General features: G+C 39.0%; 1 protein-coding gene and 1 long non-coding RNA gene across 3 annotated transcripts; both read left to right on the top strand.

Moving 5' to 3' along the window:
- The first annotated feature begins 750 nt into the window (after nt 1-750).
- On the top strand, nt 751-15523 carry LOC308695555 (CD48 antigen-like). The gene is made up of 7 exons (XM_081373739.1): nt 751-994; nt 2192-2500; nt 2749-3012; nt 3197-3322; nt 13889-13929; nt 14342-14398; nt 14582-15523. The coding sequence occupies exons 1-7, from the start codon at nt 940-942 to the stop codon at nt 14708-14710; spliced, it is 981 nt and encodes a 326-aa protein (XP_081229865.1). The 5' UTR covers nt 751-939; the 3' UTR covers nt 14711-15523.
- Nucleotides 15524-20513: 4990 nt separating this feature from the next.
- LOC308696173 lies at nt 20514-24927 on the top strand. 2 transcript variants are annotated; one of them, XR_014030789.1, is made up of 4 exons: nt 20514-20821; nt 23010-23333; nt 23671-23880; nt 24217-24927. It is a non-coding gene; the product is annotated as an uncharacterized lncRNA (long non-coding RNA). The 2 variants fall into 2 exon arrangements; XR_014030790.1 differs by having other exon boundaries at nt 23671-24023; nt 24098-24610.
- Nucleotides 24928-26786: the final 1859 nt, after the last annotated feature.

Raw genomic sequence — 26786 nt, 5'->3', positions numbered from 1 at the left:
TATATTAAATGAGTGTTCCAGGTTAAATGTGATTTTGGCACTATTAACAGTATTTTGTCTCACTTGCAAAGGAGAAGATTTTAAGTCATATTTTTCACAAAACAGACAAAAACAAAACTCAAAAAAGTAATGACAGAATTGTACTTTTGTACACAATTTATACAGTAAAGTATAATTACAATTGATATGAATGTCCAATAACAATAGCAATATAAATTTGTTATTGTACATTGTTATTGTGGAAACAAAGAATGATATTTTTGTTAATGAAATTACGAACACATTAAGCTTTAGTTTTTGGGACTAAAGCTGGGACTTGAAAACGACGGTCAGGTGACATATACTGTATATCATTAATTCAATATGACAAAATAGCTGTAATTGACTAATGGAGACATTACAGTATCTTTAAATAAATTAAAGACTATTATGGCCCTGTTTCCACCTGGTTAAGCCACCTGCCTTTTTTGGTGGTATGATTACAAGTGGCCAGCGATAAATGCAGGTGGAAACTGGGTAAAAAGTAATATTTTAAAGTAACTGAGATCAGCTGATTTGAAGCATCAGCTACAGTCTGATTTGGTTTAGCATTTTGGAAAGAAAAAGGCCAATAGAAAAGTGAAATTAGTTCTGAGAAAAGATCTAGCATAATTTGTTTGCAGATGCCACAGGATGTGGTGCAGATTGTAACCTGCTATATATAGAATGCCTTTAAAGTTTCTGTAAAAAACGATTAAAAACCTCCTGAGCCACACACACACACACACACACACACACGGTCCAGCATATATTAATGAGAAGGAGATGTGTTTATTTAATGAGAAGTCAAAATGTGCTTACACTGTTTAAAACAGGACTTCTGAGGAACTTTCCATTTCCGTTATGAGTCTCAGCAGCCGTCATTTTCAGTTCTGTTTTTAATCTTTTCATTTTGTGAAGATGGCAGTACATAACCTACTCGTATTTCTTCTTTCTCTTCTGACCTTTAAAACAGGTAAAAACACATGTTCATTATGTTGATTGGTTATTAATGGTTGTTGTGACTGCATGTGACTGCACATGGCATGGCTCAGATACTGTCATTGCACATTATATATATTTTTTATACAATTATAAAATTTAAACTTATTTAGCTAAATCTCAGTTTTTGATAATTGATTTGTAAAAATATTCTGAAAGAAATTTACTATACACTCTCATGTTTTTAAGTTAAAAAAAAAAAAAAAATTACTACAAACTAAAATAGCTGTGTAAAATCTTAATTTTTTTTCTCCCTTTTTGCCATGCTTGGAAAATACAGATACACCACCATCTAGCAATAAGTGAATTGTAGAACGATTGTGCCAGTGTTAAAGTCTTTCGACTTTTTCTGTACTGAGAGGAGTCACTAAACTTTTTTAAATGTGACAGAGGTTTATCATTCCTTTTTATTTTGACATCTATTACAAGCAATGATTTGTTTGTAATTATTTTAATTATAAGTGTAACAATAGGTAATTATAGGTGTAAAGAGTGTTGTGTAAGTGTGTGATGGTTAGTCACAAAATGTCTGGCAGTTCTGATTATGAAACTCAACAATAATGTAATATCATATCAAAGCATGTAGCATGGATGCATACTGAGACATGTATCATGCAAATGGGGGAATTTCTTCTATTTAAAAGCATTTTCATCATATCAGTGATAACACAACAATTCTCTTTACTCAGTAAGAAGTTGTGAATTTAACTGTTATTTTGAAGTCCAATAAATGACATCTGTAGGCGGTCAGCTCTACCAAACCAACTACGCCACTATGAGAGCCAAAGGAATTACTTTTGAAACAGTGGGCTCTCTAGATTGTTTAAACCAAAACATGGGGCAATCAGACTATAGTTTATTTAGGTAATCAGAAACAAATATCTCCAAATATGTGCATTACAGCTGTATTACGTTTTTATTATGCTATTCTCTCTTGAAGAAAAGTTTTATTAAATGTCAAACATATTATTTATTTGATCATGCCCATTTCAGGAAAAATGTACAATGGGTCTTTCACCAGCCACACTCAGAATCAATACTGTATCTCTCTCTCTCTCTCTCTCTCTCTCTCTCTCTCTCTCTCTCTCTCTCTCTCTCTCTCTCTCTCTCTCTCTCTCTCTCTCTCTCTCTCTCTCTCTCTCTCTCTCTCTCTCTCTCTCTCTCTCCTCAGGGTTCAGTGCTGAGATCTCTGTGTTTGTGAAGACGGGAGATTCTGTTCAACTGGATATACAGACACAAGAACTACCAAAGTTTGATCTTTTATCCTGGAGAAATGATAAGTCAGAGAGTATAGTTAGATATATAAGTGCAACTAAAGAAGTAAAACTTCATTCTTCCTACAAGGACAGAGTGGATTTCAATAATGAAACCTTCTCTCTCACACTGAAGAACATGACGAAGACAGACACTGGACTCTATACAGCAAGAGCAAGTGGAGATTCAGAGAAAGATATTGTTACATACAGAGTATCTGTTATAAGTGAGTGTGATTTTGCTTGGCATTTTCAGATAAGACTCATTTATGTTCTGTCTTTTATTCTTTTGACTGTTGTACAATACAAGTAGTGAAATTAAATGTAAAAAATAAATCTTAAATATATATATAAAAATTATTCATAATTTATCTGCCAACGTTTCAGTCAGTACATTCTGTAAACAGCTATAGGAATGTGACAGCTTACAATAGAGTGATGTATGATATTGTTAAAAAATAAATGTGTGTTTCAGACGCTGTTGATGCTCCTGTTCTGACTGTAAACTCAAACTGGTCCAGCAGTGACTCCTGTACTGTGAACTTCACATGCAAAGCTCATGACCTCATGATAAACTCTAGCTATCAGAACAACAGATGCTCTCCACAGGAAGTGACATCACAAAACAACACTCTCATCCTGCACTGCAGTGAGGAATCCATCATCTGTAACCATAGCAACACTGTCAGCTGGAAAATAGACAGAATAAACATTACACAGCTCTGTGTCAATAATAAAGGTACACACACACACACGCACGCACACACGCACACGCGCGCACACACACACACACACACACACACACACACCAAATCAAATATTTAGTTTTGGTTGACTAAATGAAGTCTAACTACTGAATTGATTGACCTCAGAATACCTGAACTGTCAACTGTAGTTCTTAATAATATGTGTCTCATTTTCAGAGGACAACAAAGGTGACGACGAGACTAAGCCACCTCTCCTGTTTTGGCAATATATTTTGGTGGCAGTGTGTTTTTTTTTGGCAATTGCACTATTTCTAGCATTTCTCTACAGCAAGCGTAAAAAAGGTATGTTGTCTTGTACATTATTTTCCATATGAAAAACAGATCTCACCATCGGTTCATCAGTAAGATCAGGACAGAAATTGATTTGTGCTTGGCCAAAAAAGAAGGAATGACAATAATTATTCAAATGTTTAAGCAAAAGAGCATCAAAAGAGTAGCATAAGATCAAATGTGATGCAAAGGATTACTAAAATCTTATATCTGAAATGTTTTACACTACACCTGATACATGATGAAACCTCTTTCTATACAGTCAGATACAGAAGGACAGTGGACGAACATAATACTACAGAGAATTTAGTTTAGAGTTTAGTTTACAAAGTTTAGAGCAGTTTAGAATTCATAGCCAATATAAAAATCTCTTTTGTGCTTAAAGGGGTGGTTTACTGCCTTTTTTCTTTGCTTGATTGTGTTTATGGGCTGCAATATAACATGTCTTCGTGTTTCGTTTGTTAAAAAACGCCTTATTTTTCATAAATTTCACCTTTATTGTAAGCCGCTTCCTCCTCTGTCATTTGAACGACCGGTTGACTTCCTGATTCTATGAAACCACTCCCTCAGAAAGAGGCAATGGGCTCAGATTGGTTAGTTCGGCCGGTGTGTTGAAGTCCAAAGTAGTCGATTGCCGAGTTCACGCGCGTGATCATAGGTACTAAACCTATGCGCGTGAACTCGGCAATCGACTACTTTGGACTTCACCCGAAAAACAGGATGTAAACAAAGGTATTTGCGCTGGCTTAAATAACATCATTTTTATACATTTCTTTCACATCTACTGCAGTCAGATCCACTCGTGTTCACTCAGAAGGAATCACTCACATTTTCTGTGCACTTGTAATGACACATCAAGGATGTTAAGAGGCTAAAAGCAGGTTTAGTACTTGCGCTATTGAAGTCAACAGGGTGCAAATTTTAAAAATAGAATAACTCGGTGTAGGCAACACCGATTTTTGTCGTTGTTCTCTGTATTGACAGCACTCCAAATGTACAAAAAAATGAGCTCAATGTTAAAATTGACCGGAGTTCTCCTTTAATAGAAAGCCAGTTAATATAAAGTATTTTTGACTCTTTTGTGTTGAGATAACGATGACAAATTCCTCCAAACCTGGCGACAAGGTAAAGGTTATTTACAGGGACACATTAGACAATGTTTGCAAGGCAAGATATGATGAGAAATTGAGTTATATCGATGGAAAGGATCCTTACACAATGTCGAAAGAGGACTGGTTATGTAGGCTAATCCTGCGGCGTACCCCGATATTCAGGAAATGGACATTGCCAAGTATCTCATCCACACCGTTAGTGCGTACACTTTTGACGAATTAAGAGGAAGAAAGTCTCTGGAAGCATACAATTATTTTGTTAGAATGTGCGAGTTAAAGGGCACCTATTATGCAAAATTCACTTTTACATGGTGTTTGAACATAAATGTGTGTTGGCAGTGTGTGAGCAAAACCACCCTAGAATGATAAAAATCCACCCAGTAGTTTTTTTACTATCTCAATAAATCATAAGCACTGTCTCAGAACACCCTGTTCTAGATTTCCCTCACTGTGACGTAGAAATGAGCTAAGCCCCACCGACGTGATTTGATTGACATCTGGTTTTGGCATAGACCCCGCCCTCGGTGATCTGCATCCTCCATTGTTTCAACGACAGCCGGTAATGTCTCCTAAGAAGTGTACGTTAGGTGTTCTGTTGTGGGATGTAAGAATGGACATACTAGTCTTCACTGACATCAGAGCCACTGAAAACGCAGCGGATGGATTTTATTTATGAAGAAAAGGCACCACTTAAACTTCCTAAATACGAGATTCATTTTCTGACTGACTGTTTAGTGAACGAGGGTCAAAGTTAATCCTCAAGTGTGGATCGTTGCCTACAGTTCGCGATCCAACGTCACCTCCAGAAGAAAGAAGTAAGTGTATTTTATGATTTATGAGCAAATAGTCATTTCAATCGATGTCAGCCAGTTCAACAACAAATGCGTCTAAAGCTATTTATTGTCGTCGTCATAGGATGTCTCAACAAACAACGTCAGACAGTTTTATGTCACGTAGGCATTTTTTTTGCAGCATTTACAAATGTAAATAAATTAAGGTCTGCTCTATCTCCATAGACAGTAGGCTATATAAACGTCTATCTCCCTCCCCTTAAGAAAAAAATAAATAAATCGTTTGTACTTAGCAAACGTTATCACAGTAGTGTGTGTGTGTGTGTGTGCAGGTTCAAAAAATTGCGCGAACGTTATCACAGTAGTGTGTGTGTGTGTGTGTAGTTTCAAAAAATTGCGCGAACGTTATCACAGTTCGTGTGTGTGTGTGTGTTGCACATCCATAATGGCAAAGGGGACGCGATTAAAACTTTGTAAGTACATAAATGTATCAAATAACCATTCCGAGACGTTTAGTCCATTCTCATTCGTGTTTATTCTGTGCCGGAGTCTCTTCATCATCTAGGTCCAGCAGCAGGGCGGGGATATACAGCTCATTTACATTTAAAGTGGTAGACGCCAAAATAGCTCTTTTTAAAACAGGCCCCAAAAATGACATTTTCAAATGGTTATAATAAATTAACTGTGGGGTATTTTGTGCTGAAACTTCACAAATGCATTCTGGGGACACCCAAGACCAATATTACATCTTCTAAAAAGGGGCATAATAGGTGCCCTTTAAAATTTTATATGGTCGCATTTGTGCGAGTGCATGGTCATGTAGGCTACTACTCAGTTAAATTCACGCATGAATTCTCCTGCATTGAACTTGTTTTAGCGCCCGCCAAAGTGCATTTTTGTCCCGCCAAAGTCTTATTTGATCGGTGAGTAATGTAGATGAACTGGGCGCATGTTTAACTGAAAGAACGAGCAGATAGAGAGAGAGAGCCGGTCGCGCGCGCTCTCTCTCTCTCTTCGGAGCCAGGCGAAAGGGTAAACAAAACTTCACCGTCTCCAAACTAAGCGCTGTCTTGCTCTCTCTCCCTCGTGGAAATGTTAGTCTGCAGCCCTGCATTGACGGTTCACATCGCTGTAGCCAGGCGGCTGATATCTGCACAGCCTTTGTTATACGGTACATTTAGACTCAGTGTCAAGACAACACCATCTGGGTAAAAAAACAACAACAACACAACGCTCCGAACTCATTTAGTGTAGGAGAGAGATGGAGAGCAGAGGCACGGAGCGATGTGCTCCAGGTTTAGCCTTTGCCTCTGGCTCGACCAGCTGATGTGGCCACAGAGAAAGTGATGAAGGTGGACAATCGTCAGAGTGTGCTTCTGCCCAGCCAACACCTCTCAAGGGCTGTGTCGATAGTAGCCGCCTGGGTTTTGACAGCTGATGAGAGCTAACGTTAGCGCATTTAGCTAGCCCATCTTGGAAATGATTAGATAAAGTGTCACATCTCCAGAGCACAAAACCTCTAAATGTTCACAAGAGCAGCACTGAAAATTAACTGCAGCCAAACGGAGAATAATCGTATGATTTTCATGTTCAGAATAATGCCAATTCAGGATATTATCATGATCCGTAACACAAACGCTTGACCCACTTGACACACAAGATGGCGCCGTAAGGAGTTGCGGGAGAAATGTGACGTCATCGGAAATCTATTTATAACTATTGGCAATTTTAATGGCCCTGCAGTGGACAGAAGAAAAGCGAATGAATAACATAGTTCTCTTTCAAACATTCGCTCGGTATCTCACTATGGGAAACGCCTCTGGGCGTGACAGATCTGGAAGTACCAATTACACCACGTCTGTCAGTTGACAGACCAATCACGACAGTGATGCGGGAGTCCCCTACCCACATATAAACCACTGTAGTGGTCCCTACTTCATTCTTCGATCTCTTCCCCGTGAAGATCAAATTGGAAGCTATCTTTTCAGTAGGACCTGTCTCGAAATAGTTGTTTAACGGTTCTGAGACGAGCCGTCAAGGTACGTCGCTGAACGCAGCTATTTTTGTGAGCGGGTTTTTCTTTCCACTGTAACGGTGTTATTAATCTGGTATACTTAAGAGAATTAACGCGTTACGGCGAATTCTTTTAGATATTCCCTTATTCTGAGTTGCACGTGTCGGTGAACTTAGATAATACTATTATGGCTACTTCAAAGTCTGCAAACGGCGGACCGAAAGCAGAAACTTCTCGCCCGTGTGCGTGCGGCTCGATGATATCGGGCAAGGATCCTCATCCTTTATGCATCGCATGCCTGGGGGTGAGACACGCACAGGCAGCCCTCGCTAATCCCGAGGGCTGTCGTCACTGTTCTCTCTTCCCGTCGAGGGTGTTAGAGAGAAGAGTGCGTGTCGCGGCCACTAACAAGGGTGATCCCTGCTTTTCTCCGCCACCCGCGGAGGAGGCTAAACAGCCTCCGGCGTCCTGCAGCTGGGGCGAATACATGGACGAATTCTCCCCGCAACTACCTCCCCTCTTCGGATCCGTAGGGCTTACGGATGTGAGAGAGGAGGATGACGAGGACGACGAGGCCATCGCTCGTTTGTTAGAGGACGATGGTGAGGATGATGACGAAGATGCGATCCTCCCGCCAAATCCACCCCGGCCGGACAGCGCGTTAAGCGAGGGTTCACCCTTCCCGGCTCAGGCGGAGCTCGACCTGCTCGAAATGTGCCGGAGGGCGGCGGCAAAACTCTCCATAGACTGGCCATCACAGCAGTCGGGCCAGGGGGCAGAGAGAGATCTCTATGACGGCAAGAGACTGCCGTCACGTGCCCCACCAGCTAAGCAGCTCATTCCAGCGGTCCCCGCGTGCGTTTCGGAGATGAAACGTTTCTGGGATAAGCCATTTTCTCACAGAGTTCCCGTAAAGGGATTTTCTAGGCTGGATGTGGATAAAATGGAGGAGTTAGGGATGTCAAATTCCCCTCCTGTCGAGCTGTCGGTTGCACACCATCTCCACCCTAACCGCAAGACAGCTTTTTCCTCGGCTTCAGCCTCACTGCCAGGACGCACTGATCGTCTAACGGCCTCAGTGTTTCAGAAAATTTATCGCTCTTCTGCACTGGCAGTGAGAGCTCTTAATGCCACCTCTCTCCTCACTGCTTATCAGGCAGAGCTAATGGAAGAGATGGGGAGGCAAATGGATGCTGGGTCTCCAAACCCAGCCCTCTGGGAAGAGATTTGTGTTATTGCAGATCTCAACCTGAGAACTTCCAGAGGTGCGGTCCAGAGCTGCGGCCGCAGCATGGGCTTGGCAGTGGTCGGCGAGCGAGCTCTCTGGCTGGGGCTGTCAGGGCTGTCAGACAGAGAGAAAGCAGACTTCTTGGATGCTCCAGTTGAGCCCAAAGCCCTTTTCGGGGCATCGGTCACTGCAATGAGAGAACGGTGCGATCAAAAGAAGCAGGAGGGTGAGGCTTTCCAGACCTGCCTCCCTCGCAGATCCACCGTTAGGGTTTCTCATCCACCACGGCCTAGGTTTGAAGCCCCACAAGGGGGTGGTCGGCCAGATTTTAGAAACCCCAGACCTTCTCAGCCTCAGCGTTCTGAGCCACAGTCAAAGCCAGCTCAGCCGAGGGGTAAACCTTCCTTCGCGGCGGCTGCAGCCAGACACCGTCCGGCAAACCCTCAGGGAGGGAAGAAACGGCGGGCAACCTAGTATTTCGTCAGGTTCAGAACAAAGGGATGAGCAACAGCACTCACGGAGTATCTGTTGCTATCCTCCCTCGAAGAGAACGGTCATTTTCTCCCCCTCCAGCCAAGAGAAGGCGTCGGACAGGGAAATTGTTCACAAGTTCTATAATGACCAGTTCAGATGTGAAGTTGGCACCAGTTCCCCCAGTGCCTCACAGAAAAGTTTCCCTCCCTCCACCCACGGGGTTACAACAGAGGGCAGAGGGCTGTTTTCCAAAAGACATGTGTGCTATGGAAATAATAAACACGTTCCCTGTGCATCCAGGCAGTGTGCCGAGGGCACAGCTATGTTTGAAAATAAAAACACACACAAAAACAAAATTGTCAAAATCAGAGCTGCAGTCCCCAGCTCCACCACTAGTGGGCGCCGCCGCGTCACTAGTGGACGAGAGCTGCTGCGGTCCGCTCGCTGCTCAGGCGGAGAGCTGGCGCGCATGCGCAGTACACCCCTGGGTTTTATCCACAATAAGCCGGGGTTATCGTCTGCAATTTGCTGTAAAACCTCCACTTTTCAACAGTGTGTTAATGTCAGCAGCAGAGGGGGAGTCAGCTCAGGTTGTGGAGGAAGAAATAGCCTCTTTATTGAGCAAAAGAGCTATTCGAGTTGTGCCGCCGGAGGACAGCCATCAGGGCTTTTACTCCCGGTACTTCGTTATTCCCAAGAGAGGGGGAGGTCTCCGTCCTATTTTGGATTTACGGAACCTCAACAAACACCTCAGGAAATACAAGTTCAAAATGTTGACCTTAAAAACGTTATCTCAAACTATTCGTCCCAAGGACTGGCTTACGTCAGTCGATCTGAAAGATGCATATTTTCACATAAGCATCTACCCAGCACACAGGAAATTCCTCAGGTTTGCCTATCGAGACACAGCCTACGAGTTATTGACAGTTCCCTTCGGCTTGTCTCTAGCGCCCAGGGTATTCAGCAAATGTGTGGAAGCAGCGCTCACACCGCTGAGAGTGATGGGTCTCAGAGTGTCAGCATATTTGGACGATCTGCTGCTGTGCGCGCCGTCATGGCAACAGGCAGAGAGAGAGACAACAATGCTCGTGTCTCATTTGCAGAACTTAGGTTTCAAGATAAACGAAACGAAAAGCTGCTTGGTGCCTACACAAGAGATAATTTACCTGGGTCTCAGACTAAACTCAGACCTGTATCGAGCTTCTCTGTCCGAGGAGCACGTCAGGTCTATTCGCGGCTGTCTATCCCTTTTTCAGAAAGGAAACAGAGTGTCATTCAGACTGTGTTTACGTCTTCTAGGTCTGATGGCCTCGACAGTTTCTGTCATTCCCCTGGGACTGCTGCGAATGAGAGAGTTTCAGAATTGGACGGCGGCGCAGGGCTTGTGTCCAAAACGTCACCTCAACCGCAGAGTGATAGTGACGTCACGCTGCATGCACGCTCTCCGTCAATGGAGAGATCGGTCCTTTCTCGAGTCAGGGACTCCGCTGGGAACAGTTTCTCTGAGAAAGGTGGTTACGACGGATGCGTCGCTCACAGGTTGGGGTGCAGTGTGCGAGGGCAGGATAGCGAAGGGGAAATGGCCCGTCTCGCTACAAAACACACACATAAACTTCCTGGAACTGTTAACAGTTTTTCTGGCTCTGAATCATTTTGTGCGGTTCTTAAGGAACCACCACATTTTGATCAGGTCGGACAACACAACGACGGTGGCATACATAAACCGCCAGGGAGGCACACGTTCCCACCGGCTTCACAGTCTAGCACAGAAAATAATCTTGTGGGGCGTGAAGCATTTTCATTCACTACGGGCAACCCACGTCCCGGGAATAATGAATGTGGGGGCGGATCTCTTGTCCAGGGGGAATCCTCTGTATGGAGAATGGACTCTCCACCCTCAGGTAGTGAGCCAGTTGTGGGAGAGGTTCGGCCGGGCTGCCGAGAAGCGGTTTTGAATTTGATTGTGCGGGTAAAAAAGGGTTTGGGCGGGTGGACAAAATTTGGGCTGGTTTGGGATCAGTTCGGCGGTTTTCAAACATCTACATTTTAAAGTCTAATTGGTTAAAAAACTAAAATAAAGTGTGCATGTAGTCCATAAAATCAGTCATCATGACATTACTGTACACACACGCCCATGCAGAGTCAGCTGGCATTGGTGTTGACATCACCGACGAGCACGCACTTTTAGCCAATCAGCGATCAGCAGGCAGATGCGATTGAGCGCGATAAGTTGTAGCTGTATATTCAAGTGATGGCTAATGCCTCTACTAAGTTGTATGTACACAGTAAAGAGTGAGATAGTGAGCAACTCTAAAAATGTACACTTGGTGGGAGATATCGATGGTGACTATAACTCTGAGAGGAGAGCACAGTTATGTCCATGGTCATGTGCACACTAGCCTAACTGTACCAGACATCGTCAACTTTACACCGTCCAGACTGCACTATACTCGCCCCTGACACCTGCTGAAAAAGGTTTGAATCAACGATGAATCAGTTTTGACTGCTAAATTCTGCGTTATGTTCTGCATTGTGTACTTTCCTAGGGTTAAAGTCATCGGTTCATTTCTTGATTGCCGTTTTGACAGTGTCCATCTGGACATTTTAGTCATATTGGCTAATTCTCCTTAATTATTGCCGTTTTGATCTGTTTTCCTGGATTTTTTTTTTTTTTATTTTTTTTTATCATTGTTATTTGTTTTAAGGAGATACAAATTGTGCTTATCAACCTTGAATGACATGGTAATGAAATTATATCATATTATTTTGGCAGTAAAATTTTGGGCGGTTTTTTCTTGTAGTGGGCGGGTTTTGGTGAGCTTTTGGGCTGGAAATCACCGTTCCAATCTGGCAACACTGGAAAAGGGCAGAGGCAAATATTATCTCATTATCACATCACACGCATATCCTTTAATGGTGCGTTCACACCGGACGAAATTTCGCTTCAAACTTTTGTTTTGACGCGGGAATTGATACAAAGTGGTCAAGCGTATCACTAGACGCGGCAGGCGCGATTTTGACATATGATCCCTTTTTGAATTTGACGCGCTCGCGTCCGGTGTGAACGCACAGTTAGGCATAGGCAGTTTATATGAAACGAAATGTTTATAAATGGAATGAATAAGGCCTGTTATTATTTTAATTTCCAGTTAGTTTCTTGATCTCGCGTTTCTGAAATGTTTTGCGGATGTGCTGTTTAGTGGACAAACTCAAGCCTAGGTACTTTTTGAGGAGTTGTAAAATTCTGAAGATTAATAATCCCCTAAAATCACCAAAGGTTTTGAAATGTTGACTATATTCCAGTGTTCTTATTACTGTATAGATTTCATACTCCATTGCTATGGAAATAAGCCTGTTGTTCAAATGAACCTGATTATGCCCTCGGGCGCTTGAGTAAATAAATAAATTAAATATGTGGCAGCCGTTGTGTGCAGTAAACTTTCTTTTAACAAGTCTGTTGTACTGATGTGATGACCAATGATAGTTTTAGAGCTAGTAAGCCTATTTAGAGGTGCAGATTAATTCAGGTAGGACTCTGTGTAGACATATTTTATTATGTGTATTATGAGGTGGTCCGCGAAAATTCTTGATTACAAATAGTGGTCCACACACACAAAAAGTTTGAAAACCCCTGGAATAGTACATTGTTTAAAATTGGCAAGCACCCAACAGGGGAATGTAATCACTGTAGTCAGCAAGAGACAGTTGAACATGTAATACTTTACTGCAGGAAATACAATAATGAAAGACGTAATTTCATTCAGTCACTAATTAAAGCTGAGCATAAAGATTTTTCTATAATAGGTATACTAAAGGAAAAAGCTATATATGATAGTAAGTTTATTAAAGAAACAAAATTAAGTAAAAGAATTTAGGCTGTTTTTTTTTTTTTCTTTTTTTTTTATGTTTTGTTTTGTTGTTGTTTCCTCATGAATTTCCATTCATATGTCGCATTATGTCAATCCTATAAGCATGTATCCTGTCCACACTCCAGTCCAGTCGGTGGCGGTAATGCACCTACCAGTTGGTTTGCCAACCGCCAATAAACACCAAAGAAGAAGAAGAAGAAGATCTATTTATAACTCCTCCTCTTCGACAGCAGAACATGTTCCGGAGGGAGGGTTGAAGGTTGATGTAAATTAGTTACGAATAAAAACCCGGGAAGTATCTCGTTGTAGTCCCATTCGAGTCGTTTTTGTAGGCATTAAACTTCCTGATTTTTAAAAGACGATATCTCCGCTTACGTTGAACTTTCAGCGCAGCAACTTTGCAGATACTGTTCATGCACCAACAGCAACATTACACAGTATTTAAAATGAAAAAAGTGAAATAGCAATCAACCACCCCTTTAAAAAAATCAAGTGTAGCGTCAGTTCTGGCAGGTCATGTTAGTCAAGCTCGCATCAGCTGACTCTCAGCTGATCCACGTCTACCTAATACACAACCCGGGTTGGAATACGACACCTATCACTGTAAACATATATAAGCTCCTTCAGTATTATCAGCAGCTGTCGCGTTTGTCAGGAGTCAGCTAATAACCCTCCTCCCTCCCCAGCTCCTCCTCTCGTCAGTCAGGATTTGGCATTCTGATTCCCCTTGAATCAGAATAAATTCTTGATTATGTTTTACATTAAAATCTTGAATTAATGATATCTGCATTACATTCCTGTTGGTTCTGTTCTGTTTACCCTAAGGGAGGTTAGGCTGCACGGATGCGCAGGGAGTTCTTGCCCAGAACAGAACCATACCACCAATCCAAACTGTATGCTAATTGTCACTTGTATGTGACAATAGTGGTCCTGACAGAACTGCATGCTAAATTCAATTATATTTTAATTAGCTAAAAAAAAATAAAAAATAACATTTAGCTTTTTTTTTATTTTTATAAATGAATGTTCTTTTTATTTGATACGTGTCTCTGTTTATATACTGTATTACTGAACATTCTAAACCTCATAGGTGCTCAAGAAGCAGGTAGTAGAGTCCATGCTCAAGCTGAGGTAAGATTCAAATTACTATTCTTTTATTCATGTTGGAAATATTTTGGGAGGATATATCATATGCATCCCTTTCTGCAATATTTAGTTATTTGTTTGTATTGAGGTATTGCTTCCATACACATAAATAAGTGATTCTCAACCTTATCAGAACATACCTGTATGCTGTATCCTTATTTTATGTCAGAAATTGTATTTCAAATCACCATACATACCATCTAAACATGACATAACTATGGTAAATATTTGGCAATATTTGACTGTTTGATAAATACAGCATTTTGATAAATACAGTAGATGTTTAATAATGGAGCACAGCTTAATCATATGTGACTTTTGTGCATGCAAATACTACTATTTTTTTATTTTTTTTGATAGAACATTATAAATAAAGTTTTTCGTTTAAATATTTCAGGCTCAAGAAATGCAGAAAAACAACAGTGACGGTCATACAAATGATACTGCAGAACAGGTGAGAATCATCTAAAAAGTTAACAGGCTAAGATTCTGAAAAAGGCTTTTATGAAATGCTTGTTCTATAAACTGTAGGTTAGTGAATGTTCTATAAAATTTTCTTTATTTAGTTTAGTAATTGTTCAGCTAAACAGGATTATTCAGGGGACATTTAAAAAAAATATTATTTGTATTTCATAAGGTTCAAGACCAGACACAAGAGCAAACGGGAGATAATCGACCCAACACAATCTACTGCACAGTAGGACAACACCAAAAACCTGCAGTCCCCGTCGAAACAATTTATTCAGTGGTGTGCAAACAACCATAACCAAACTCCATTTGTAACCACCAAACACTATGCTGATGATGCATAACATGAAACTGTTTGTGGCTGTTTGTCTCATGGGGAAGTTTCACAAGGGCAGACCTTAAATGGCACCCTATCTTATCATGTCTGCCATGTCATTATATGTTATAGAAAAAAATAATAAGAACAGTATGCATTAAGTAAGAACTGTTATAATAAGATAATAATAAGAACTGTTCATACATGCAGTATGAACAGAACTAGCATTTGTTTAGTTGTATTGGTTTCAAAATCCAGATCCAAACTGTCTTTATTCTATTCTGAATTTATGCATAACTTCCAAAAACAGTCCGCAGTGAATTTTAACTGAGGTAAACTGTGTGACAACTAACCCCGGTTTGCCCCACATGAAAATCAGTAGAATAAAACTGAAGATGGATATAATATTGACCTCATCACCTTCCATATTATTTAACAAGTATGCATTTCAATTTAAATAGGTATAAAGCCAGACAAGTTAATGCAGTACAAATGCAAATCCAGTAATTTAGCCATACGCTGCATTTACCTGGGTCAATGGATGATTAGTGATCCAATAGCAATGTACAGAATTTGGATGTAGTAGATATGTGAACTCCAATTCAACATTTAATTTGATAAATCACGTCATAGGACAGAACCGTTTCAAAGGAAAACGAAAATAGTAATTGCATCTTAAAACTAATGCTTATTTTTTTTCTGTGTAGCCTAACCTTTTTAATTTGTGTGAACTGTTGTTTTAACTCTAATGTGAAATGTTTTTTAGAACTGAAACTAAAACCAAATAAACACTTTAATAAATAAATCATGTGATTTTTTTTTCTAGAAAGGAATGCAGAAATACTGCACAGAACAAACTGTCTTAACTGCTTAGACAGCATGTTAGAAAAAGTAAAGAAATCTAATCATTTTTGGGGTGCAAAAATGCTCTCTCTCTCACACACACACACACACACACACACACACACACACACACACACACACACACACACACACACACACACAGTCCCCTTCAAAAGTATTGGAACAGTGAGGCCAATTCCTTTATTTTTTCTGTAGACTGAAAATATTTGGGTTTGACTGCAGTGGCGCAGATAGGATTTTTTAACTGGGGGGGACCAAGCTGTCAGCAAATGATTTAAGTCAATTCGTTTTTTTGCGTAATTTGGGCTTTAACTAGTGCTCATAGTTACTTTGCGTAATTTGGGCTAATGATTTGCACTAAAAAGCCATTGGGGGATTCTTATTTGAAATCATGGATAAACAACAATGAACAAAGGTAAACAAAGGCCTACCTGATCACCACTAGCAATGCATGATCAGACTGTTTGACTAGTATGCCAATCACCCACCAAAACTTCATGTCTTCAGCAAAGTATGTTTTATTAAAACATTTGCTTATCTCAGCATACAAAGTCTTTCATTATGAATTCTACTGTCTCTCCTTCCTCATGCTGTCATTTTCTACTGTGGCTGCCCTCCTGCAGATCCTCACTTGACTGACTAGGGCCTGCCTTACTGTCATCAGAAATCGCCTGCAGGCCAGGAGGACAACATTTTAAATCTTATAATTTCAGTTAACCCTCTATATACCTCTATAGAATTTCACAACAATGTGAAATACAACATATTCCTGAGAATTAATGGCTAAAACTACTATTTCAAATGTCTAAGAATAACTCAAAATTTTTAATTTAAGTGTTAATTACAAGTTAGTTGCAATTTATAGATTAGAAATATCTTTCAAATGATGTATAACATATTAAGAAATGTTTCATAGCCCATAATTTAAGAATCTACATGATTTCCTGCTATAAGAGGATGTCAAAAGTCTATGTAGGCCTTTATTTGTTGTTTGCATAAAGCTTGCACCACACAAATTTACTTATAATTATTTTTATAGTGGCTTAGTCGACAGTGAACATACCTCAGTCAATTCATACAGTACAATGGGTTAAATGATAAGATAAAACATTATTTCCCGACGACGACCGTTCTTCGGTCCATTCTTTTTGTGTTCATTCATTATTTGCCTCTGTCCACTCACCTAAATGCATAGTTATGGTCTCCACATTTTGCTGTGTTTGCTAAGTGCAAAAGCCTTCTTGCCATTATTGTCAGACCAGCTATTCCCCTTAACAAATCTAATCTACCACATCTGGGAAAGTCAACAGGCATAGGTTACTTACAATGTTTGGTTTTTGAAAAAACGGAGTGATTGTTTTTTGTCTCTTCATTGCCTTTATGTGGCATTTATACAGTCGATTTTTTTTCAGTTCAGAAAATCCCCGACTCAGTTCAGTCATAGATGGTATATGATCACTATGGTTACCGCTCCTACAGGCACGATTGAGGCAGCCATAGGAGGCAGCTACCAGCTCCTCATAGGACCCCGGCGTCACTCATGTCCCCCCCGTCCCTAGTGCCATCTGCGCCCCTTTGACATCAAAAGATGAATATGAGACAAGAGATCAACATTTCAGCTTTTATTTCCAGGTATTTACATCTGGATCTGATACACAACTTAGAAGATACAATCTTTAGTTTGAACCCACCCATTGCTCATGTGACCAAAAGTATTGGAACATGTGACTGTCAGGTGTGTTTTGTTGCTCTGGTGTGTCCTATTACATTGATTATTCAAACAATAAATAGCACTGAATGTCTGCACTCAGTTTCAGACTTTGGTTTTACCTGTGCAGACTGCATTTATAATTAGACATGTAACCAACATGAAAACCAGAGAGCTGTCTATGGGTGGAAAACAAGCAATTGTGAAGCTGAGAGAAGATGGAAAATCAATCAGAGCCATCGCACAAACATTGGCCATAGCCAGTACAACCATTTGGAATGTCCTGAGAAAGAAAGAAACCACAGGTGTACTAAGTAACAGACCTCGAATGGGTAGACCAAGGAAAACATCAGCAGTTGACGACAGAAACATTGTGAGAGCTGTAAAGAAAGACCCCAAAACAACTGTTAGTGACATCAGCAACAACCTCCCAGAGGGCAGGAGTGACGGTATCACAATCTACTGTTCGCAGAAGACTCATGAACAAAAGTACAGAGGCTACACCAGAAGATGCAAACCTCTCATTAGCAAGAAGAATAAGAAGGCCAGGCTGGAATTTGCCAAACAGTACAGAGACAAGCCTCAAACATTCTGGGGCAAAGTTTTATGGACTGATGAGACAAAGATGAACCTTTACCAAAGTGATGGAAAGGCTAAAGTTTGGAGAAAAAAAAGGATCTGCTCATGACCCTAAACAGACAAGCTCATCTGTGAAACACGGTGGAGGTAATGTCATGGCTTGGGCTTTCTGGACGGGCTCATTAATCTTCATTGATGATGTAACACATGATGGCAGCAGCAAAATGAACTCAGAAGTGTACAGAAACATTTTGTCTGCCAATTTACAGAAAGATGCAACCATTGGGAGATCCTTCATCAGGCAGCAAGACAATGACCCAAAACACAGTGCCAAAACAACAAAGGAGTTCATCAGAAGCAAGAAGTGGAAGGTTTTAGACTGGCCGAGTCAATCTCCAGACTTAAACCCTATAGAGCATGCATTTTACCTGCTTAAAAAGACACTGAAGGGAGTAGCCCCCCAAAACAAACAACAATGAAAGATGCTGCGGTGAAAGCCTGGAAAAGCATTACAAAAGAAGAATGCAGAAGTTTGGTGATGTCAATGGGTCACAGGCTTGATGCAGTTATTGCAAGCAAAGGATTTGCAACTAAAAATTAAGTCTTAATCTATTTTAAGTTAATCTGTTCCAATACTTTTGGTCGGATGAGCAATTGGTAGGTTCAAACAAAAAGTTTTATCTTCTACGTTGTGTATCAGATCCAGATGTAAATACCTGGAAATAAAAGCTGAAATGTTGATCTCTTGTCTCATATTCATCTTTTGATGTCAAACCCATATATTTTCAGTCTAAAGTAAAAATAAAGGAATTGGCCTCACTGTTCCAATACCTTTGGAGGGGACTGTATATATACATATATGTAACGTAAATCTAACATTTTGCTCATACAATTTTAGAGCATAACATTAATGAAGAATAAGAAAATCAGTACAAACACAACCCCTCCACTTGGCTACACCAAAGTCCCGTTCAAGTCCAAAAACACAAGTATTTTTAGTGCATTTTAACATAACCACTAGATGGCGACATTGTATCTTATTTCTGCCATAGGTAGGCTTATGTGGAGAGAGATTGTTGCCTGCTCTCAACACTGGATATGAACCGAGATGTTGGAGGTGAAATATGGCCTGTTAGTGTTTCCATCAAAAGAAGATAATGGTAATGAGATAGTGTGTGAGGTGTGTCAACTCTAAGTGAAATGTTTTTGACACTCTGATTGGTGGATTTTCTTTACATTATAGGCTAGGCTAATGTAGGCCTAGTTGTTCTCCACAAATTCTGCTGTTAAACGGATATATTATTGCTTAACCCATTCAGTATAATGTAGCAGGCTATAACACAATAAATAAGTACAGACAGACAGACAGACAGACAGATAGATGTATTGCCATAATTTTTTGTTTTGTTTTGTGCGAACCCAGTTTCGCCGGACAGCGGGGCTGCGAAGACCCGTTGTCTCACAGTCATACAGAACTAAACAGAAAGACAGACAGACAGATGGATGGATGGATGGATGGATGGATGGATATAATTGCGGACAGTAGTGACCGGTGGGATTAAAGGGCATATTGCAGGTAAAAAAAAAAATCAAAATGAATACAGTGAGGAAAATAAGTAGCCTATTTGAACACCCTGCTATTTTGCAAGTTCTCCCACTTGGAAATCATGGAGGGGTCTGAAATTGTTATCGTAGGCACACACGCACGCACACACGCACGCACACACACCCTTTCCATTTTTTTTATCCTTTTTTATACATAGCATTCCTGTATTCAAACATTAGAGCATTGTAACACTATAAGGTCATGGGTTTGATTCCAAGGGCAAGATCTGATAAAATGTACAGTAATGTACAGTATACCTATACAGTATACCTTCAATACAATGTAAGTCAGTTTGGAAAAAAGCTTCAGCAAAAATGCATTAAAGGAGAAGTTCACTTTTAAAATGAAAATTCTGTCATCATATACTCACCCTCATGTTTTTTCAAACCCATATGAATTTCTTTCTTCTGCTGAACAGAAGATATTTAGAAGAATGTCAGTAACCAGACAGTTTTTGGGTCCCATTGACTTCCATAGTATATATTTTTTCCTTTGAAACAACATGAGGGTGAGTATATGATGACAGAATTTTTATTTTAAAAGTGAACTTCTCCTTTAATATAAATATACTGTTCAAAACACAAGACTAAATTTTGTACCACTTTGTTGTTGTGAAACGTTAAGTAGGAAGTGAGGGCAACTGACTAACACCGCCCTAAACCACCAAAATAACTGACTGAAGTCACTGCTCAAAAAAGAGGCAAAGAAAATTGAGAATTGTTGTGTGGTTTAAGTGTACAAATCTTTATATATATGACCATTACATATCATGCGTGTTGTTTCCAGTGTGTTACTTTCTGTTTTTGTTGTAATCTAAGTTATGAGGATATTTTAATTTCTCTTCCATTCATTCTGATCAACTTTTGTTTCATTTGTGTAATAGTGCACTTACACACACTACTGTTGCTGCGTATTCTTTGTGGATTCATTCAAATCTGTTTTTGTTCCCTATTCCTTTTGTTGTGCGCTTCACTACAGAAGCCATACTGTAAATGACAGCGTAATATGGGCGTCATATTTGTTCAGGAACTGACACCCTGTTGCACTGAACATCTTTGATGGGCTAAAAAGAACCGGTTCATAACTATAACTTGTTCTTGAATTCAAATTCATTATTTATATTAGTTTTTCATTTACACCTCAAAAAAAAAAAAAGGATGTAGGTTATAATTTATGTTAGTCTTCTTAACAGATGCACTTCCTTTCTAAGTGTGCGGAAGGAAGATACTGTAGCATTACACTGGAGTGCAATTTTAGTCGACTACTGTCATAATGGATTTTATTTCATTACTTTTTATTTTTTCCGCAACTGCTCATCTGATCACCACTACTACAGGTACCATACCTCTGTAGCATACCATAGCTTATTTGTCATATTTTGCTTATTACTATGATTATTATTACTGCCATGATTATTAAAGAGAAATGCTTTCAAAATATTGATTAGATATTTTTTGAAAGTGGTGAAGAACTTCTGGTTGGCTGTTCGGGTAGGGTTGAGAAGATAATTTTTGTTGAAGATTACTGAAGATCAGGAAAGTGATTTGGTAATGCAGTGTGTTAGTGCTGAGGTGCTGTTCACTCCATTTCACTTTGTGACGACAGGCCTCTGTAAGTAACAATAATTTGCATAAGGAAGGGTAACAAAAGTAAGGGTTAAAAAAAACTTTTATTTTTGTCTTATTCTGTAGTAAAAAACAAACAAACAAACATTTAAACGTCCTTAAAACTTAGTAAAACTTAGTAACTTAGTAAAGTAATGCTTCATCATGTGACCAAAAAAAAAATCTACATGTTAACTGATGAAGCACACATTAAACAATGAGAATTTCAAAAAGTCGTGTCCACACTTGTGCTTTTAGAAATCCAATTTGTTTTCTGGTTTTCTTTGTTTAGTCAATTTTGCCTCCATTTATGAATTGTAAAGCACTTGAGCAGGGACAGGAACGATTACCAATCGGTGGGCACTTCAAAACCAGTATGGGCATTTTTCATTACTTAGAATCCAATAAGGTAACTGATAAACTTTACAGCAACAACAATAAACAAAGAAAAAAAAAAAAACTAGAAAAGCTAAATAAAAGTAACCTCCACACTTAAACTGAAAAAGGTAAATGTTGGAGACACTCACCACAATACAATTAAAATACAATACCACAGAGTAGAAAGTGAAAGTTAAGCAGATATCATGTTCTACAAAAAGATTGCAAACTACAGCACACACAGCTCTTCTGATGGATCTCGACAATAAATAATACATCTCTGGATGTAACAATAGCAATGCAGGTTGAATCTTTATAAATACATTCTTGAAACATACGACTGACTAATTGATATAAGTTATGCATTTGCTTTTTTTTATGCGCATGCTCATACTAGTAGTAATACTTACTTATAAAGAAGTGTAAATTGAGCTATAATTCATTATAATGTGTTTCATAGTGTTACCAAATTCTTATTTTTGTATATAAAATGTGATTAGTAAAAGTGTTGTTTTTTTTGTTAATTCAAAATTTTTGTATGGATGAGGAATCCTCTAACAGATGGTATGGTCCATGCAAAAATCTGATCATGCAGTCCATCTGGGATTACATGAAAAGACAGAAAAAAAAAACTAAGATAGACTGAATCCATAATAACTGTGGCACCATTTGCTAGACGCTTGTAGAAATCTTCCTACAAAGCTACCTAAAAATATTTTATATATTTTATATTATAAAATATAATTATAATTATAATCCTCTGACCTTTTCCTCTTTGTTAATATCTCAAACATCTCTCTTTTTTACTAATCTCCCTCTTGTTCACACTCTTTCTCCTCTACCATCATGAGTGTATAGATCCTCTTCTGCTGATTGGCTACAAGAGTGTTTCGGTGCTCCGTGGATCAGTTTGATCTACTTAGTTTTTTCTCCCATAGACAGCACAGAGCCAGGACTATGTACAAACACAATTTTTTTTTTTTTTTACAGCACACAAAGACATCTAGCAAATATTCAGTAAATTATAAACACTGTCTTTGCTATGCAGAGTCTGTCCATCAGTTTCTTGTCAAAAATAAACATTACAAATCATTTTAATATGAAATATCAAGACAAATGCACTTTCAGGGTCGCACAGCCATACATGACAGCAGTTTCTAACCTGCAGCGTCAGGCCAGGAGTCTCAGACAGGAAGTTTGGGGAAGAGCTGACGAATACTTAAGCCACTCCTCACCACTAACCTTAACATAGTTAAAACAACAAGCTCCACCCTAATGAATGCATAACCTAACCCCTGCCCGCCACTAAAACTATCCCCACTGAGCGTCTTACCCTAATGGCTAGTCTGAGGCTGCTGGTCTGGCATTGCTGGTAACTGCTATAAGGTCTGTAGCGCACATAGTAAATCTTACTTTCATTATGACAACAAATCCACTAGGATGCATGTGTGTCATAGTATACCAGTATACATGTATCATCAAAATTCCCTATGTAGTGGACCTGATCTATTACAAACTAAGTTTCCTTTTCTCTCCCTGCAGTGTCCTTTGCTGAAATCCAGCCCACAAATCTGTCTGTGCAAGCAGGAAAGCTTGTTGAGCTTGTTCAGAGAGAACAGCTTCCAGAGTTTTTGCTGCTAATGTGGATGAAAACCTCATTTGGCAGCAATATCTCAGAAACCATCATAACATACGATAAAAAAGAAATCAAACTTCCTGCTTCTTACAAGGACAGAGTGGTGTTTAGTAATACAACCTTCTCTCTAACACTGAAGAGCATCCAGAAGACAGACAGTGGACTCTACTACACAACAACAATTGGGAAAAAAACTGGTAAAGTTTCCCAGTACAACATATCTGTTGTTGGTAAGTGTAGACTTTAGGACCTTACAATACACAACAATAGAACACTATTCAAAGCAGATTCTGCTCTAAGAGGGTAGTGACATTATTTAAATCTGGACTCTCTCACCATCATCTATTTTATTAAAAAAAATGTTGCTGTTATCTGTAACAGTTGCATCCCAGTCAACCTGAAAGATTCAGCTGTGTGCCCATTAAGTGTTAATCTATCCCCCACTTGACAAGTATATTGTTAACCTGTTGTGAATCACTCATAAGACATCTCTCAGCTTTTTTGTTAGAATGTTAGATCTTATTTTCGATCTGCAGTGTATAATGATGCATCTTTTCTTTTTTGCAGAAAACCATGGATCACCCACTACTATTGTACCTTGGATATTGTTCACTTCTACTCTCAGCACAATGATGATGTTCTAAATTTAGCTATAGCCACAAAAGTAAAAACTAAATTTGCAGAATAAGACTCAAAAAAAGATAATGATTAATGAATAATAAAACAATATAATAAAGCATTGCCTACTACACTGTAAAAAAATCTGTAGAAATTACAGTATTACGGCAGCTACTTGCCAGTAACTTACTGTAGATTTAAATTGATGTTATTTACTGGTAACTGTTTGTTCAAAGTTAAATGAACTTTAAACATTAACAAGTCTTTATCTTTACAGAATAAAACTAAAATAACAACCTAATGCAAAGCATTCTGGGAACCAAAATCTGAAGAAAAAAAAAACAGACAAAGGTTGATGAAGATTTCTGGTTCCCAGAATGCTTTGCATTAGATTGTTATTTTATAGTTTTATTCTGTAAAGATTTGTTAATGTTTAATGTTCATGTAACTTTGAACAAACTGTTGCCAGTAAATAACATCAATTTAAATCTACAGTAAGTTACTGGCAAACAGCTGCATAACTACAGCAATTTTTTTTTACAGTGTACTTCTTTATATCTTGTCAAAACGTGGAGAATGTGAGAAAACTTTCTCATTATAATCATTTTATGTTTGCAGTTGACATTGATATAGTACATTTGTTCACATTCCACAGTCAAATTTGTTTCCAGGAAATGTTACAAAGCTATATCTAAACATTTTTTTAAGGTTCAGGATTTCAATAGCATATGGAAATGTAATGCAACAGTAACACATTTAATAAATGTTTGCACTTAATATCTAGCCCTGTCTTAAAGAGTTAGTTCACCCTAAAATGAAAATTAAGTAATAATTTACTCATCCTGGTGTTGTTCTAATGCTGTATTCTCTACTTTCTGTTTTGGACCACAAAAAAAAAAGTCCAAATTTGCTCATCCATATAATGGCAGTGAATAGTGACCAAGATATTTAAAAAAAAAAGATTTATGTATCACAGAGTGGTCCCATGTGATACATGTCGTACTGTATATTCCAGGTGTTCTGGGGGTATATGATAGGGTTTGGTGAATAACAAACCAAAATTGTATGTATTAATTAACAAAAACCCTGACTTGGCTGTTGGTCTTCTGTACACAGCTAAGTTCACTTCATACAGTAAAGCACACAAGTTGTGAGAAATCAAGATTAATAAAAATGCAACGTGAAATCCAATAACTAGAAATCCCCAAAAAGTGTCTGTGTACTTTTTTCGCTGAGTTAAATATCTCTGGACCAGAACTGACAGATGTGAATCCAATAAGGCCTAATTGTTGCGACAAACACAACACAACAGATACTGTATATTCATCTCAGAGAAGAAGGTACATGGATTGCATTTCATATTGGGTTTTTATTCATCTTGATTACCAACAACTTGTATGCTTTTTCTGGGTGAGGCGGAGTGAACTGCAGCGCTAATAGAATTCAATGGCCAAGGTAAAGATTTTCATAAAATAATAGGCCTACATTAAGTTTGTTTTTCACCAAAACCTTTCATGTGCCTCCAGATTACTTGGGATGTACGGCACGTATTGCATGGGATCATTCTGTGATAATTTTGCATCTCTTTTAAAAAACTCGATCCAGCCCAGCCGGTACAGATATGGTAATAATTTCAAGAACAATTTTTCGGGACCTATAACAGAGCTCTTTGGAATGTAGCCTAATACAAATGCATCAGGCCTTGGTAACATAGGAGTTTACAGACTGAATGAGATGCAAATAGTGACCGCATTATTAATTAAGTTTTTTTTTACTACCCCCACAGTGTATGAATGCAGAACGTGTGTATCTTTTTATTGAACATTGATGGAGCAACACATTTTGTTATGAGGTGGCAAGAGGGGCCTTTTACTCCACACTCAATGTAAAAGGCTCATCAGCATGGAGCATAAGGTATTCAGTATGGATACACATACTTTAGCTAAAGTAATATGTTTTTTATCATATCTAAATTAAAACTAAATTAAAAATGTTTAGTTTGATAATTAAAAGAATTGTGTTCAATAAATACACAAATTCAATAATTAAAATATGTTAATTTATAAAAATACAGAAAAAAAAAATCTAAATGTTTGTTCAGCCAACTTACACCTGTCCTGAACACCCAACTTAAAAGGTATAGAGCTGGTAAGTCCCGCCCCTTCCGCTAACCCCACTGGACCTCTAGGTTGAAAAATCGTCAATGCAAGTGAATGGGAGAAAATAATTATTTTCTGGTCCCGTTTGAATTGTGCCATGAATGTGAACATATGTTGTCTGTGAATTTTTTATATAACTTTTCGTGTAAAGAATGCTACAATTTAGCGGGTAGAAGTTTGATACGGTTAGACTTTTTGTGAGAGCACTTTGTGGACTACAACTCTCGACGCGTTTGAAACGTCAACACCACTAGCACACGGACACTAGCTCACGGATCCCGCTAAACATGGCTGTGTCTTTGGTGCACTTCACCGCCTTCTTTCAGGGAGAGGACAAAATCGTTGAGGTTGGCGAAAACGACGGGTAAGTCAACTTTATGGGGTGACGTCACATAGGCGACATGTAGTCTTTCTCGTTATGTCTTTTCCACAACTGCTAGCCGAAGAATCATACCATATACTGTCAAACTCGTAACATGAAAAATTATATTAAAAATTCACAGACAACATATGTTCACATTCATGGCACAATTCAAACGGGACCAGAAAATAATTATTTTCTCACATTCACTTGCATTGACGATTTTTCAACCTAGAGGTCCACTTGGGGTTTTACGGATGGGCGGGACTTACCAGCTCTATAGAGAGCCTAAGTCCCGCCCCTCCGCTTCCGGCTCATGGGACCTTACTTCGGAAAAAATATGTATGGAAGTCAATGGCGAGAGATAACTTATCTTTTTATTCCGTCTGAACTGTGCCCTGAACTACACATATGATGTTTGTCAATTTAAACATAATTATGAAAGTCAAGAAAGTCGCAGTTTGTCATAAAACAGAAGAGTAACGTTTAGTTTTATGTGAAAATCGCTCAATGAACTACATCTCTCGTCTCGCACTATGTACGTC

The sequence above is a fragment of the Scardinius erythrophthalmus genome, assembly GCF_964197995.2.
Source record: "Scardinius erythrophthalmus genome assembly, chromosome: 9".
Taxonomy (NCBI): Eukaryota; Metazoa; Chordata; class Actinopteri; order Cypriniformes; family Leuciscidae; genus Scardinius; species Scardinius erythrophthalmus.
The sequence above is the reverse complement of the archived record's forward strand: the minus strand, read 5'-3'. Positions and strand labels throughout refer to the sequence as shown.